Source organism: Camelus bactrianus, chromosome 29 (genome assembly GCF_048773025.1).
Source record: "Camelus bactrianus isolate YW-2024 breed Bactrian camel chromosome 29, ASM4877302v1, whole genome shotgun sequence".
Classification (NCBI taxonomy): Eukaryota; Metazoa; Chordata; class Mammalia; order Artiodactyla; family Camelidae; genus Camelus; species Camelus bactrianus.
This window is the reverse complement of record NC_133567.1, coordinates 4342829-4355670: the sequence shown is the minus strand read 5'-3', so window position 1 is coordinate 4355670 and position 12842 is coordinate 4342829. Positions and strand designations below refer to the sequence as shown.

At 46.1% G+C, this 12842-nt stretch overlaps 2 protein-coding genes across 7 annotated transcripts in view; one reads left to right on the top strand and one right to left on the bottom strand.

Annotated features, from left to right (window-relative positions):
* Positions 1 to 5949, bottom strand: part of TGS1 (trimethylguanosine synthase 1) — a 32796-nt gene extending 26847 nt beyond the window's left edge. For both annotated transcript variants that reach the window (XR_006720348.2, XM_010970689.3), the window contains exons 1-2: positions 5814 to 5949; positions 971 to 1035 (exon numbers count right to left, since the gene is read on the bottom strand). Coding sequence is in view for 1 of the 2 variants with exons in the window: in XM_010970689.3 (XP_010968991.2) it covers positions 971 to 1035; positions 5814 to 5917 (169 nt within the window). In the remaining variant the exon portion in view is untranslated. The remainder of the gene's footprint in view (positions 1 to 970; positions 1036 to 5813) is intronic.
* Positions 5950 to 6106: 157 nt separating this feature from the next.
* Positions 6107 to 12842, top strand: part of TMEM68 (transmembrane protein 68) — a 32129-nt gene continuing 25393 nt past the window's right edge. For 3 of the 5 annotated variants that reach the window (XM_074354966.1, XM_074354962.1, XM_074354965.1), the window contains exons 1-2: positions 6112 to 6249; positions 12409 to 12452. The gene's annotated coding sequence lies outside the window, so the exon portion shown is untranslated. Of the gene's footprint in view, positions 6250 to 7002; positions 7138 to 12408; positions 12453 to 12842 lie in introns of those variants that run through there. The other 2 variants (XM_074354963.1, XM_010970690.3) reach the window with 2 other exon arrangements.

The following is a 12842-nucleotide window of genomic DNA, read 5'->3' as shown; positions in this document are numbered from 1 at the left end:
GTAACGTGACACACGTACTCATGCTGATTGTAGCCTATACCTGTGCCACAGTTGTCCCCGTGTTTGGAGACCGTGCACGGAGAGGACAAGCGGGGTCATGGTAGGGAACGTGACAGAGACCAAGAAGGTTTTCAGGTAACTGGGAGAGTCTCAAGGCATAGAATAGATTGTATTTGTTACTTGGGAAAGTTAATCCAGGTTGTGGCATCTTTACTTTAGGCAAAAGACTATGGATGCTCACTTGGAATTCATCCTGGATCACTAATCTATAAAACTGTTTAAGTGTCTGAATGAGGAGGCCATTACACGGACGCGGCTCTGGTGCCGTGGCAGCCTCCCAGACGAACCACAGCCAAGCCAGGGCCACGCACTGAGTCTGAGAGAACGCAGCTGAATGGCGGCTAGCCACAAGCGGCCAAGGAAGCCTTCCCAAACAAGGCAGCCGCCTAGCCTGTGGCCAGTCACACAATCTCCTTGCTTCTTGCTTCTGCGTCTTCTCTATAAAAACCCCCCTCCCAGCTCCTGTCGGTGGAGTGCTCCCAGCCACCTTCGATTTGGTGCTGCCTGATTTGAATCAATGTGGACTCAAATAAATTCTTGGGGAAAAAAACAAAACAAAACTTAATGTGCCTCAGTTTACCTTTTAACACACTAAAATTGTTCTGAGGAAACTATGTTCTCTACTTTTCCAAGCTTCAAATTTCAGGTTCTCACATCTGATGGTGACAACTCAGGAAGGAATGCTACACAAGTCAAGAGAGGCCCCCTCAAGTCCGAGCGCGAGCCAGCTACAGGAAAGGGAGGATGCGCTCTGACAGCGATTCTGGAACCGTGTGGCAATAAAAAATAAGAACTGACTATGATTACAGGATTATTTGCCAATCACAATATTTTATGGTAACAAATTAAACTTAAATTAGTCATGGTTGATTTTAGCAAGAAAAGGCTATATGGCTTCACACTGTATTACCTGCATCGTAGCCACTGTCCTTCACATAGTAGCCTTTTAATCCCAAATTGTATAATTTCCGATCTCTGTGAAGCAAATTAAATAGTCAATATTGAAAAACACTGAACTATAAATTTAGAGAAAAAACAAGTTTAAGGCAGCATGGGTTAATTAATAAAAAGGTTAAAAACCAGAACAGCTATCTGCTAATACATTTTCCTTACCTGTAATACAGAGGTAATAATACATACCTCATGGGGTTACAAGGATTGACAGTCTATGTACAACATTTGGTGAACACCACGTGGCAAGTATGTTATAATGGTAACTACTAATTTATTGATTAAGTGGCAGTTCTGGACATTGGGGGAAGAATCTGATCCACCTTATGACACACAAACAGTGAAACAGTCTCTAAATTTGCTGTAAGAAGTGAGCATAAAGATGGAAAGATTTATCTTACGCATTTATAAACCCACATGCGGACCCTAGTCCATCTGCAAATAGGCCAAACTACCCATCGCCTAGCAGACATGCTTAGTTACCACAGTCTAACTTAGCAGATATGGTCTGAGTTAAGGTTGTTTTGGGGACTAACATAAAATGAAGTTCTTATTTATTCAAACTGGAACATAAATCAAAATAAACCATTCAGTCTCAATGAGTTTTAAAAACAGTGAAGGGCTAACCTTTACATACCTACTTCTAATTTTTTTCTTTACTAAGATAGGAATTTAATAACCAAAATAAACCTAACAGAACACTTAAAGGGGAAGGGGAGAAATTTTGCTATTATTATCTTCCTGCCAGTAAATCACACTGCAATAAACTCTGTCATAATTGCTGTAACAAAGCCGTCTGCAAGTAACAGCTAATACTGCTTTTCTAATGGAGAGACAATAAATTCAACAAAACAAAATTCTTGTGTATTTCATGTTTCATTTCATATCCTTGTTTATTTTTTGATACTTTATAAAACTTAGAGTAGGTGGGGACTCAGCTGGACAGTGAATGGGGAAGGGATGAAGAGCAATGTCCTCTGGCAGCTCGTCCACTGACCCCTAATGTGAGGCCCAGGGTGAGGGGTGCTGAGAGCTGCAAAAGGGCATCCATGGTGTGCCCATCAGTACACAAGGATGTGGGCACTAAGGTGCCGGTGGAGAAGAGGCCCAGGATGGCTGCAGGGCTGCTTACAGTGAGCAAGTAAGTAAACGTACTGAGGGTAAGGACAGTCAACACACACGTTCACGTTCGTCTGCGGAATGCGTTTGTGGCCTAACTGTCTGTGGAGAGGGTGCAGAGCATTGAAAATCCAGGGGCAGTGAGCACAACGCGCACCCACGTCTTGGCTTCTAAACACTGCTCTCCACTGCAAGGAACCAGGGTCGCCTGGAGAAGCGGCAATTCCTTGTCGCAGCGTGGACTGTAAGATTACTTTATTGTCCCAGAAGGTTAGGAGAGCTAGAAGATTGCTAGGGACACATCGAAAGGACACAGGCCCACCTCCAGGGGCTCCCATCAAACATCTGAGATGATATGAACACCCTAATAAGTGGCGACAGTAACAGAATATAACCCATTAATAATAAACTAGCAGTCCAGAGTCCATGTTAATATAAATAAAGGAGTGAGCGAGTGCTCCATGCAGAGTGCTAACTAGCAGGCTGCAGGCAGAGAACTAAGCGTGCGCTCTGGCTGGTCCCAGTGCAATCTCTCTTGGCCCCACATCCACACACAGCTGGGTGCTCTGGAGTCCCGCTCACAGTGCCAGCCTGCATGCCTTTGGGGGGAATGGGCCAGCCTAACAAGTCGGGTAGGGCCGGAGGAAGGAGCACAAAGCCATGCCCCACGGGTGAGAGGTGAACCAGGTGTCCAAGGATATTGCCAGCGTATCCCAAGGCTACGAATAATCTGCCACGGAAAGTTAAGAAAAGAGGGAGAGGATTCAAGCTTTTAAATTTTTATGAAAATTCTTTGTTTCCTTAGGGCAAAAAGAATCTCTAAGAGCATGCATCACAAAGAAAGGTGTATTTTTAATGGCTGATATTTGAAGAATTTCCCATTACGCCTGCTAAGTGTTCTCTACAAAGCAACCTGAGTTTGCTAAGCGTAACTCAAACCACAAAGCATGGCGATTCTGGATGAACATCTGGACCTGGCACAGAGTATAAAGACCAAGTGAACCTCGATGCTGAGTTGAACTATAAAGCTGGACACCAGACCTGCAGCATGGGGGCCCCACTAAGATGCCGCCCCCTCAGAGGCCTGACCGGGCAGCTGATCGGCACGCCTCTGACCGCAGGGATCATCCCTACGTTGCCTAAGATGCCCAGCCATCTTTTTCTCACAGTACCTGACGCGTGGGTGGCCAAAACACGGGCTGAATAAGTGACTCCTGGAATTTCTGAGGCAGAAGTAGGAATTTCCCACTGCCAAGGGACTGTGGATTCACCCTGAGCAGTAAAAGGGAAAGGAAGTCCTTTCTGAAGGTGCTGAGCACGGAAAAGTTGTGACTCACCCAAGGCCACACAGCTCGTTTTTGGTAGAGTCGGGATGTGAAACCAGACAGACACTGGGTGTGTGGTCTGAGGTAAACACAGGCTCTTCTACCTTAACTAAGACACGCTGTGTTAAAGCATTTGGACAGCTCTCCCGTGGTCCCACTGACTTTAGACCACTGAAACACCTTCAGCAGGAAGAGTCAACAGAATCACGTTCCAGACGAATTAGTGGGACAGCAGAAAGGTTACGGAGCCACGCAGACCTGGGGTATAAACCACCTGCCTGGCTGTGAGATTTTATTTTAGGTCGTCACTGAGACTCAGTTTCCTACTCATAAAGGAAGGATAACAAGTCATACGCTAGGGGCTGCTGGGATGCTTAAATAGGAAAGAAAAGTATGAAATGTGAAACTTAGATCCCGGCATTTAGCAAGACATCAAGCCGACAGAGTTTTTTTTCCCCCCAGTTCTAGTAGATATTTTCAGTCCTCGTTTTGCTGGATATTCTAGCAGCTTTCCCGTGGACTCCCTCCTCCAAAAATCTGCTGACCGTACAATTGAACTCATCTTCTACTCTTTCTCAGTTAATCCATCTCTTCTTCTCTTTTACTCTTTAAAAAGCATTGCAATTCCTCAGGGATGGATCTGGTGCTAAATGAGTGGCTTTAATTACTACTTGCACTAGAATGGTTCAAGTTCTTAAGATCAGCCCAGACTTCTTGAGAGCTCCAAACCAATATAACCAACCACCTTTTAACATCTACCTTTGGATATCTCATAGCTCCTCCAAAATCAAACTGTGCAAAACTGATTATCCTCCCTGTGCTGGCCTAAAATTAAAATCCAAGACTTTCCAGAGATCCCTATCTCAGTGAAAAGCATCGTTAGGCCAGAAAACTAGTCTCTACCTTCCAGTCCTCATCTTTCTCTCATTCCCTCACATTCAAGCCAATCCTCTAACCTCAACAGTTTCTCTCCAATAATTTCACCCACTCCATTTCCACTACTACCAATCTTAATCCAGGCCACCATAATCTGCTGTTTTTAAGTGGAAAATGTTTTTAAGTGGCTCTCTTCCTCCAAACCATCCCCCTTGCTGCTACTAGTATAACTTTTAAAGATGCAAATCTGAACGTGTCTTCCACAAAGTGGTGCGTTTTGATCCTGACTATCTCACCAACCCTATTTCTGTTTTTCTTTCCCAGGCTTTCTTTGGCTCCCTCGAGGCTTTCACAAAGTTCTGCTCTGCTGGGATTGCTTCCGGTCACTCAGATGCATCCCAGTTTATTTCCTCTAACCCTCTGGACCTCTTTTCAAACGCTACTTCCTCCAAGGAGTCTCTGTGATCTGTGGTGAAAGGTTGCGGTTTTGCTATAGTAGCACCTTATACTTCTCTCCCATCTTGTACTTACAACGATGATTAACCAAATAATTAGGTAACAGCTGTCTCAATATTGACCACTTTTGCTAGAAAGTAAACTCAAAGGATGTAGGGACGGGCTGTGCCAACCAGTACTTAACACAGAGGAGCAAAAAGGGCACTCGCAACACAGAGATGACGTGTTTTACACTAAATGTAACCCAGTACTTAATTTCTTTTCGGGTTAATTTTCCAACTACTCCCGCCAAAACACATGATGAATAGGAAGAATTCCATCAAACTGAACTTCTACTACATTAAACTATATTAAAAGTCTATCACATGAAACTCACTCCCACAAGCTGAATCTAATAATAAACCAATGAGAGGATTAGCGTAAATACGCTTGTTTTAGAGATTAAAAATAAGGATTAAGTGGTGGAACTCACACACCTAATGTCAAAAAAAAAAAATTTCTAGCATCCAATTCTTTAGTTTTTTCCTACCCACTAGCTATCTCATGCAGGGCAATTTTTGGCCAAAACAAGTATTTTCCAAAAATAAGACAGCTCAAAAACTGATGTAATCGTAGTTAAACGCGAGTTCTATTCACGTGCATGTGCCCTTGAATATAAGTCTCAAGGTTTGAAAAGAAATGTTAACCAAAAAAGGCGCTCTTCAGACCTTCATTCCGTGATGTCACCTCCCGGAGCGCTTTCATCTCTCATTTCACTTCCCCCGGGTGGTAACTTTCCCCTCGAGGCGTAAGGGTAAAAGGACAGACATCGCTGCTACATCTCCTCCTAACCGCCCGCAGGGTGGGTTGACCCCTTCCCACAACCGCAGCAAGCGACCGCCCCTCCGGTCCGAGAGCGCCTCTCCCTCTTTCCTAAGCCTCGCTCCACCCGCCCCCCGGATACCCCGGCCGCGGCTTCGGGGCCGACCACCACCGCGGGTCTGCAAGCCATCAAGTCCGAGAAACCGAGGGGAGCGCCCCACTTACTCCACGAACGCCCGGGAGCAGAGGCACAGGATCGTCGCGGCCTCCTCCCGGTCTTCAAGGAAGAGGCACATTTCGGCCACGCTGCTCCACTTCTCGCAGCACATCTTACCGCGGCACACGGGCGGGACGGCCTCCCAGCCACTGCCCGGTTCCTGGAGACGGAGGGGAGGCCCCGCCGCCGGTGCGCCCGGCTTGAGGCTGAGGAACGAGCCCGGGGCCGCTCGAGACAGGAGCGAGCTGGGAGCCGCCGGCGGAAGTAGTTCCGGGAGGCCACAGGAAGGGGAGGGGCGAGGGCCGTGTCACACTCAGCGCCGTCCGGGCTGCAGCGGCTGCTCGGCTTTTTGCTCCCGGGTCGCTCCGGAGACCCAGCCGCTGGAGTTTCTGCACTTCCCTCCGCGAGCCACCGAAGAGCTCCCGCCGCTGCTGCAGGGTGAGGGTGAGTCGAGCCGCGTCTGCCCCTCCCGCCCGAGGTGCTTCGTCCCCGCCGCGCCTCCCCGCGCCCGTCGGCCCCCGGGCAGACTCCGGGGCCGGGACACCGAGGCCGCGCGTCTGGTCTCCCGGGACCGCCCGCGGTCCCCGGCCGGGGCGGGCGGGCTCGGCTTCTCCCGGACTCGGGGTTCGGCTCCGGCGGGCGCGGAGAGGTCGGGAGCGGAGGCCTTGCCTGGGTCCCAGCGAGCCCACTCACCTCGGCCCGCATGTCCCCTCGCGCGCAGACGCTGCGGTTCGGCGGGTTTGGTCTCCGCTTCCGTGGTGGGCGGTGCGCGGACGCCCTCGGTGCAGGCCTCTGGGCTTAACCGGGATCCGCATCCCGCCCAGCGGGTGTGGAAGCTGAGGATGCCAGTGGGGAGGGGGCTCGGGGCCAGACGCGCCGGGCTTGGGGTCCTGCCCGGTGCCCCTTCACCTCCTGCGTGTCCCCGGGCGGGAGACCTGACCTCTCCGAGCCCTGTTGTGGTCGCCTGTGAACAGGGGTCGTTAGCAGCCCTGCGTCCTAGGGCGGCCGAAGGGACTGGAGGGAGCCGTGTGTGGCCAGCCCCTGCGTGCTGTTAGGACACTCGACGGCGCCTGGCACCGACTCGGCCCGGGGTTTGCAGCCTGTGGAACAGGTCTCTGCCCTCACGCTGCTGGTTAATACGAAAAACAACTTGTGCACCAACCAGCATGTCGGAGCTGGAACGGCGCCGCTGGATTTGCCGAAGGCGGCTGCCCAGGCAGCTTCCTCCGAGAAGCGTGTTCAGACTCGCAGGCTGTTGGGTTCCTTCGGACTTGGTTTGTCTGTTGATGCTGAAACTGGGTTGATGTTTCTTCAGAATATATTAGAGCTGAGGTAAAATCAGACACTTAGAATGGTCCCTAATATTGTAGTCGCGTTTACTGTTGGGTGGAAATTGAAGGTTAATTTTCGAATGAAATGTTGGTTCCCGCATCCTTACTGCCGCCTTCCTTTGATGTCAGATACACCCATTTTAGTGATTCGAAAAGATAAGAGTGCTGCATAGTTACTGAAACACCAGCATGGGTGTGCAGCATTTTTGGGGATGAGAATAGTCAAGAAAGTAAGGGTAGAACAGTAATTTTCAGAGTGGAAGATTTTAGCTAGAAGTTGAAAGACATTCTAGGATTAGGGGCTTGGGGGGGGGCATCTTGAAAGGTAATCCATACCAGAACCTAGATTTTGAAGCTTGAAATCCAGAAGGTATTGTTTTAAAGTTAAAATACTGAGTTTGGCAGATATCGTAACTGAAATCTTAAACTTCAGCTTTGTTGATGGTTTGAAGTAGAATGCTTATTTACTAAAACGAGTACTTAACCCCTGTTAAACCATTATTAAATATGTGAAAAGAAAAGGGAAAAATTAATTTCTATTTCAATGAGTATTTCATTTAATTGGCATTTTCAGCACATCCTCAGTGCAGCTCATATACTAAAAGTAAAATGAATCTGCTACCATCCATGGTGGTAAAAGTACTCATGATGGTTTAAAAAAAGATTTTTTTCCTTAAGGTTTTTAGAAAAAAACCAAAAAATTTCCTGTTTTCTTAATTTTTTAGACATTGTGACTTTAAATATTTTTAAAGTTAATTATTGTAGATGTTCCTTGCCATCAGTATCAACATGCTAGCTTTTCAACTTATCAACTTTTCCTTACAAGTTACATGAATTCCAGATGGGAAAATTAAAGTATTTTGTATGTGATGCATAGGACTCTGTTTTTCTATAGATTATTTTTTTCTTTTGGATAGGAAATAACCTGGACTTTTGGTAAGTAAAATATTATATCTACCCCAAAGGAAATAACCTGGACTTTTGGTAACTGAAATACTATATTTACCCCAAAACATCTTTTAACAATTATAGTTTTTATTGAATGAAAATAAAGTGGTGAGGAGTCAAGTATTGCCCATGGTAAACTGGAGAGGGAGAGGGCCAGGCAGAAGTAGAGGAAAGATAGAAATTGTAATCTCAATATTTCCCGCTTTTCTGTCAGAGAGAGACTTACAGAAGGTATGATGAAACCAGAGTAGGAAGCCGGAGTGCTGGGTGTTCATTTTGGCTCTTGGCTCTTCCCTGAATTAATTTAATACCTTTGGACAAGTCACATTGGCTTTCTGTGTTTAACTTTGTTGCAAAATCAAGTGGTTGCGTTCATTGAGTTCTAAAGCCATTTTCTCATATTATCAGAAGTATTTTATCAACTCAAAACCTTGTTGCTTAAATTCCGCTGATAGTTCTCTAGTGACAAGTTTTCAGACGCTGTCTTGGTCCACATCTTTGTCAAAGATTGGGATGAACAGAGTTCAGATCTGCCTGTATTTAGTTAGCGAGCGTGTGTCAGGTGCCTGCTGTGACCTAGGCATATTACTCTAGGTGCTTTTACGTATGTCTTGCCGTATAGCCATCTGTTTTGTTTGCTGATGTATCCCCTGTGCTTAGAATAGTGCCGAGCACAAACTACATGATAAATATCCATTGAGTCAGTGAACTAAGAACCCAGCGATGCGAGTCTTCTTTGGGCCATCCTGGTTCCTGTACACTGTACTCTTCCCCCTCTGGCCTGGGCCCCGACAGCTGTCTTCTCTCTTGAATCATCCATTTCGCATTCTCCCATTGACACATCATCCTTGGTATTAAAAACTGCTGTATTTTCTTTCATCGTAAAACAGCACACTTGACCCACATTCCCTTCTGGATACCCACCTGTTTTCTGTTCCTTTTTGCAACAGCATTCCTCTGACGAGTCGTCCATATGTGCTATTTCCAATTCGTCCCCTCCTGTTCTTTTTTGGACTTACTTCATCTGACTTTCATCCCCACTGTATCAGAACATGTCTTACCAGGGGTTGCCAGTGCCTTTGTGTTGTACAGTCCGGTGATTAGTGGTCATTCCTTACCTGACTAGACCTCCCAGCATCACTGGAAACAGTTGAGCACTCTTCCCTTCCTGAAACACTGTCTTACTTTGCTGTCCAAGATGCCACTCCTGGCAGGAGGATGCTGGTTCCTTCTTGTCTTCCCAACTTCTGAAGTGTTGAGTGCCCCAAGGCTTAGCCTTGGAGATTCACTTTTATTTTATATCTTCTTTAGATTCATGGTTTTCAGTACTGGTCTGTATGTGGCCCATTCCCAGGTATGTTTCTCTAGCCGTGATCTTCCTGCTAAACTCTGCTTATGTCCTGCTGCCTATTGGGACGTCCAGTAGAATCTTAACATGTTCAAAACTGAATCTGTGATGGCCATTCCACCCCTAAGCCTGTTCTGCCTGCCACTCCCTCTTCACAAGCAAGCCAGCGATGATGCTGATGGTGGCAGTACCTGTTTGGTGTGTGTATGGTGGGGGCACGCTTCTAAGCTTTATTTAATTACAATCTCCACAACAGTCTTACTGGGTAGGGACTGTTATTATCCTAATTTTGTAGGTGGAGAAACTGAGGCAAAGAGATGTTAGGTAGCTTGTCTAGGTCACACAGTAAGTGGCAGAGCTTCCCAGGATACAAACCCACTTTGCCAAAAAAACTGTGCAGTATCCCAGACTCCTCTCACTCACATGCTCCGTCCATTCCCCAGCGAACCCTGTTGGTTTTAATCTCAAAATATATCCAGAAGCTGATCATCTGTTGTAGATTTCACCCTGCCACACCTGTCCCAGCCATGTTCCTCACTTGTCTCACTTCCTGCGGTCACATCCTGTTGGCTTCCTGCACAGTGTGTTCCTGGCACAGGGTCATTCGGAGCCCACGGCAGGCATCCCCCGCCCTGCCTTTTGCATCTCACCAGGTAACAGCCGGCCTACCAGTGCCGCCGTGTCACTTCCTCGGCTTGCCCGGTGGCTGCACCTCTGACCACGCCAAGTGCACATCCTTTGTACTCACTGCTCTTCTGGCCAGGAATTCTCTTCCACATACCCACATGGTTTGCTTGGGTCTTTGTTCAAATATACCTTTTAGAGAGGCCTTCCCAGACCACCTGTTGTGACGCAGCTCACACCAGCTGTCTCTTGGGAGAGGCTCTGTGGTACAGAACTAGGTCCGGTGGGGAAAATCCAGCGATCTTGGTTTGCAGATGGAACGGCACCTTTTGAGCTTTCTGTTCTGGAGGTTTCACGTCAGGATCCAGTCTGGCCGTTTGTGGAGGCGGTTCTTGACTGCAGCTCCCAGGGCGCTGTCGGGGGGTGCTGGATCTCAGGAAGGTCTCTGTGTGGCCGCTGTCACGGGGCCTCCTGTGCACAGCCCCTCTTCCCTCGACTGTGCTTGTTAAGTATGTGTCATAAAGCAGAGTGTGACTGGGGCTGAGAGGTGTAGTTCTACTACCGATTTGGGTGGGAGGAGGCACTAAAAATTTTTTTAGAACCACAAGATTTTACAATCCTTTTGAAAATTGGAAATGAGACTGGACTCCTGGGAAAATTGTATCAAGCAGCAAGGGTCAGAGCACCAAAACGACTGATTGTCAGGCCTAGGAGAAGCTCCTTTTAACATATTTGAGAAGCTATCATAAATTTTAATTTATTAACAATATTTGAAGCTCTTTTTCTGTTCTGATAAAGTTAATCATAACATTTAGAAATATACAACCCATTGGTTTTTAGTTTATTTACAAGGTTTTCCAACCATCCCTACTACCTGATTCTGGAACATTTTGGTTATCCCCAGAAGACACCACTGTTTCCATTAGCAGCCACTGCCCCCTTCAGCCCTGGCCACCACTAGCCTTTCTGTCCGTGTGGGCTAGCCTACTTTGGATACTTCATATAAATGAAATCATACAAAATGTGGTCTTTAGTATCTGACTTTTTACATTTAGTATGACGTTTTCAAGGTTCACGCATACTGTATTCTGAAGTAGTATTTCATTCCTTTTTGTGCCCGAGTGACAGTCCGCTTTATGGGTTAGTGTATTTCCATCCATTCGTCAGTTGATGGACAGTTGGTTGTTTCTACTTTCTGGCTGTTATGAATAATGCTCTTGTCAACGTTTGTGTGCAAATTTTGGGGTGATACATGTTTTTAGTTCTCTTGGGTTTATACGTAGGACTAGGATTAATGGGTCAAACGGCGTCTCTGTGTTTAGCTTTTTGAGGAGTGCCACACTGATCTCTGCAGTGACTGCACCGTTTTATATCCCCACCAGCAAATGTGAAGGTTCTAATTTCTCCACATCGTCATCAACACTTGTTGTTTTCCCTTTTTTTTTGGTTATAGCCATCCTAGTGAGGAAAGCTCTCAAGTTAAAAAGTAGTAAGTTTTGCTGCGTTGCGCTCTGAATGATCAAACCCTGGTAAATTATAGTGGTTTGCCTCTTTAGGTGGGTTGCCTAGACTGTCGTGTACATAAAGCACAGGTTGTGGGTGTAATGTGTTACATGTTCACCCTCTGTTACCAGAACAGGCCCAGATTTCTCACAGATGGGTTCTGTTGGTTACCAGGAGATCAGACTAAATCTTCCATCCTTGGAAGAACAAGTCAAAGTGCATGCCCTGCTGATACGCTGGTGGGCTGGACGATGCTGGCTTGAAGACAGCATCTAATTGCTGCTGTGTCTGTCTCTCCCTCCCTCCATCCCCTCCTTTCTTTTTTTTCATTTCCTGCCTCATCCACGAAGGGCTTGAGGTGGTTTTCCTTACGGTTGTGTGGTATGGAATAGTGGTGAACTCTCTCTAAGAGTGCGATGAGAAGCAGAGAAAACAGGAATGCAAGAAGGAAGTCTTACGTGGGAGAAGGTGATCGTGAGGGCTAATACAGTTGTGTCATCGAAGGTCATGTCTGACCACCACTTATTACCGGGCAGTCACCGAAAAGAGTCACAGTCAGTTACACATCTTCCTCCTTTTCCTCTGAGGAAGCAAATTTATTATAGCTCTGAATTTAAAAGCCTCAGGTGGGGCTTTATAAGGTGGAACTAAGCAGTATTTAGAGGTGTCCTCACTGAAAGCTTGCGTAGCGTGAGTGTAATTTTCGATTGGGATACACTAGCGTAGGGCTGTAAGCACATTTGTCATACTTTTGTCTCTTTCTATTTTATAGAAATTCTATCTCTGGGTACTAATGGTTATCTTTTTTTAAAATCACATTTTCTTCCGTTTGTACACTGTGTTTTCCAGAATACATACGTTGAAGCTTGGGACAAGACATTTATACATTTCTGGTAAGTTAAATGACTGGTTTACAGAGTGACATAAAATAATTGTATGCTACACTTTCAATCACTTAAGATACAAGAGAAATTTTAGTGACTATAAGATAAAAGTGATACTGATAGAATTTTATTATTGCGTAATGTCAAAAGAACAGATTGCTTTTCTACAAACCTACTTGTAAAGGGTAATACTACATGTGTGTCATCATTTCCTGAAGAATTGGGTAACTTTTATTGAAGCAGAGTGATCTTTCCTGTGAAGAACAGTTATCTCAGTGTAACTTATTTTGATACAGATGTTTAGAATGATCCACTTAAGATACAAGTCTGATTATTAAGACCAATCTGAAATTTCATTTGTCAGCTTTATTTTCCTCTCATAATTATAGCTTGTGAGTT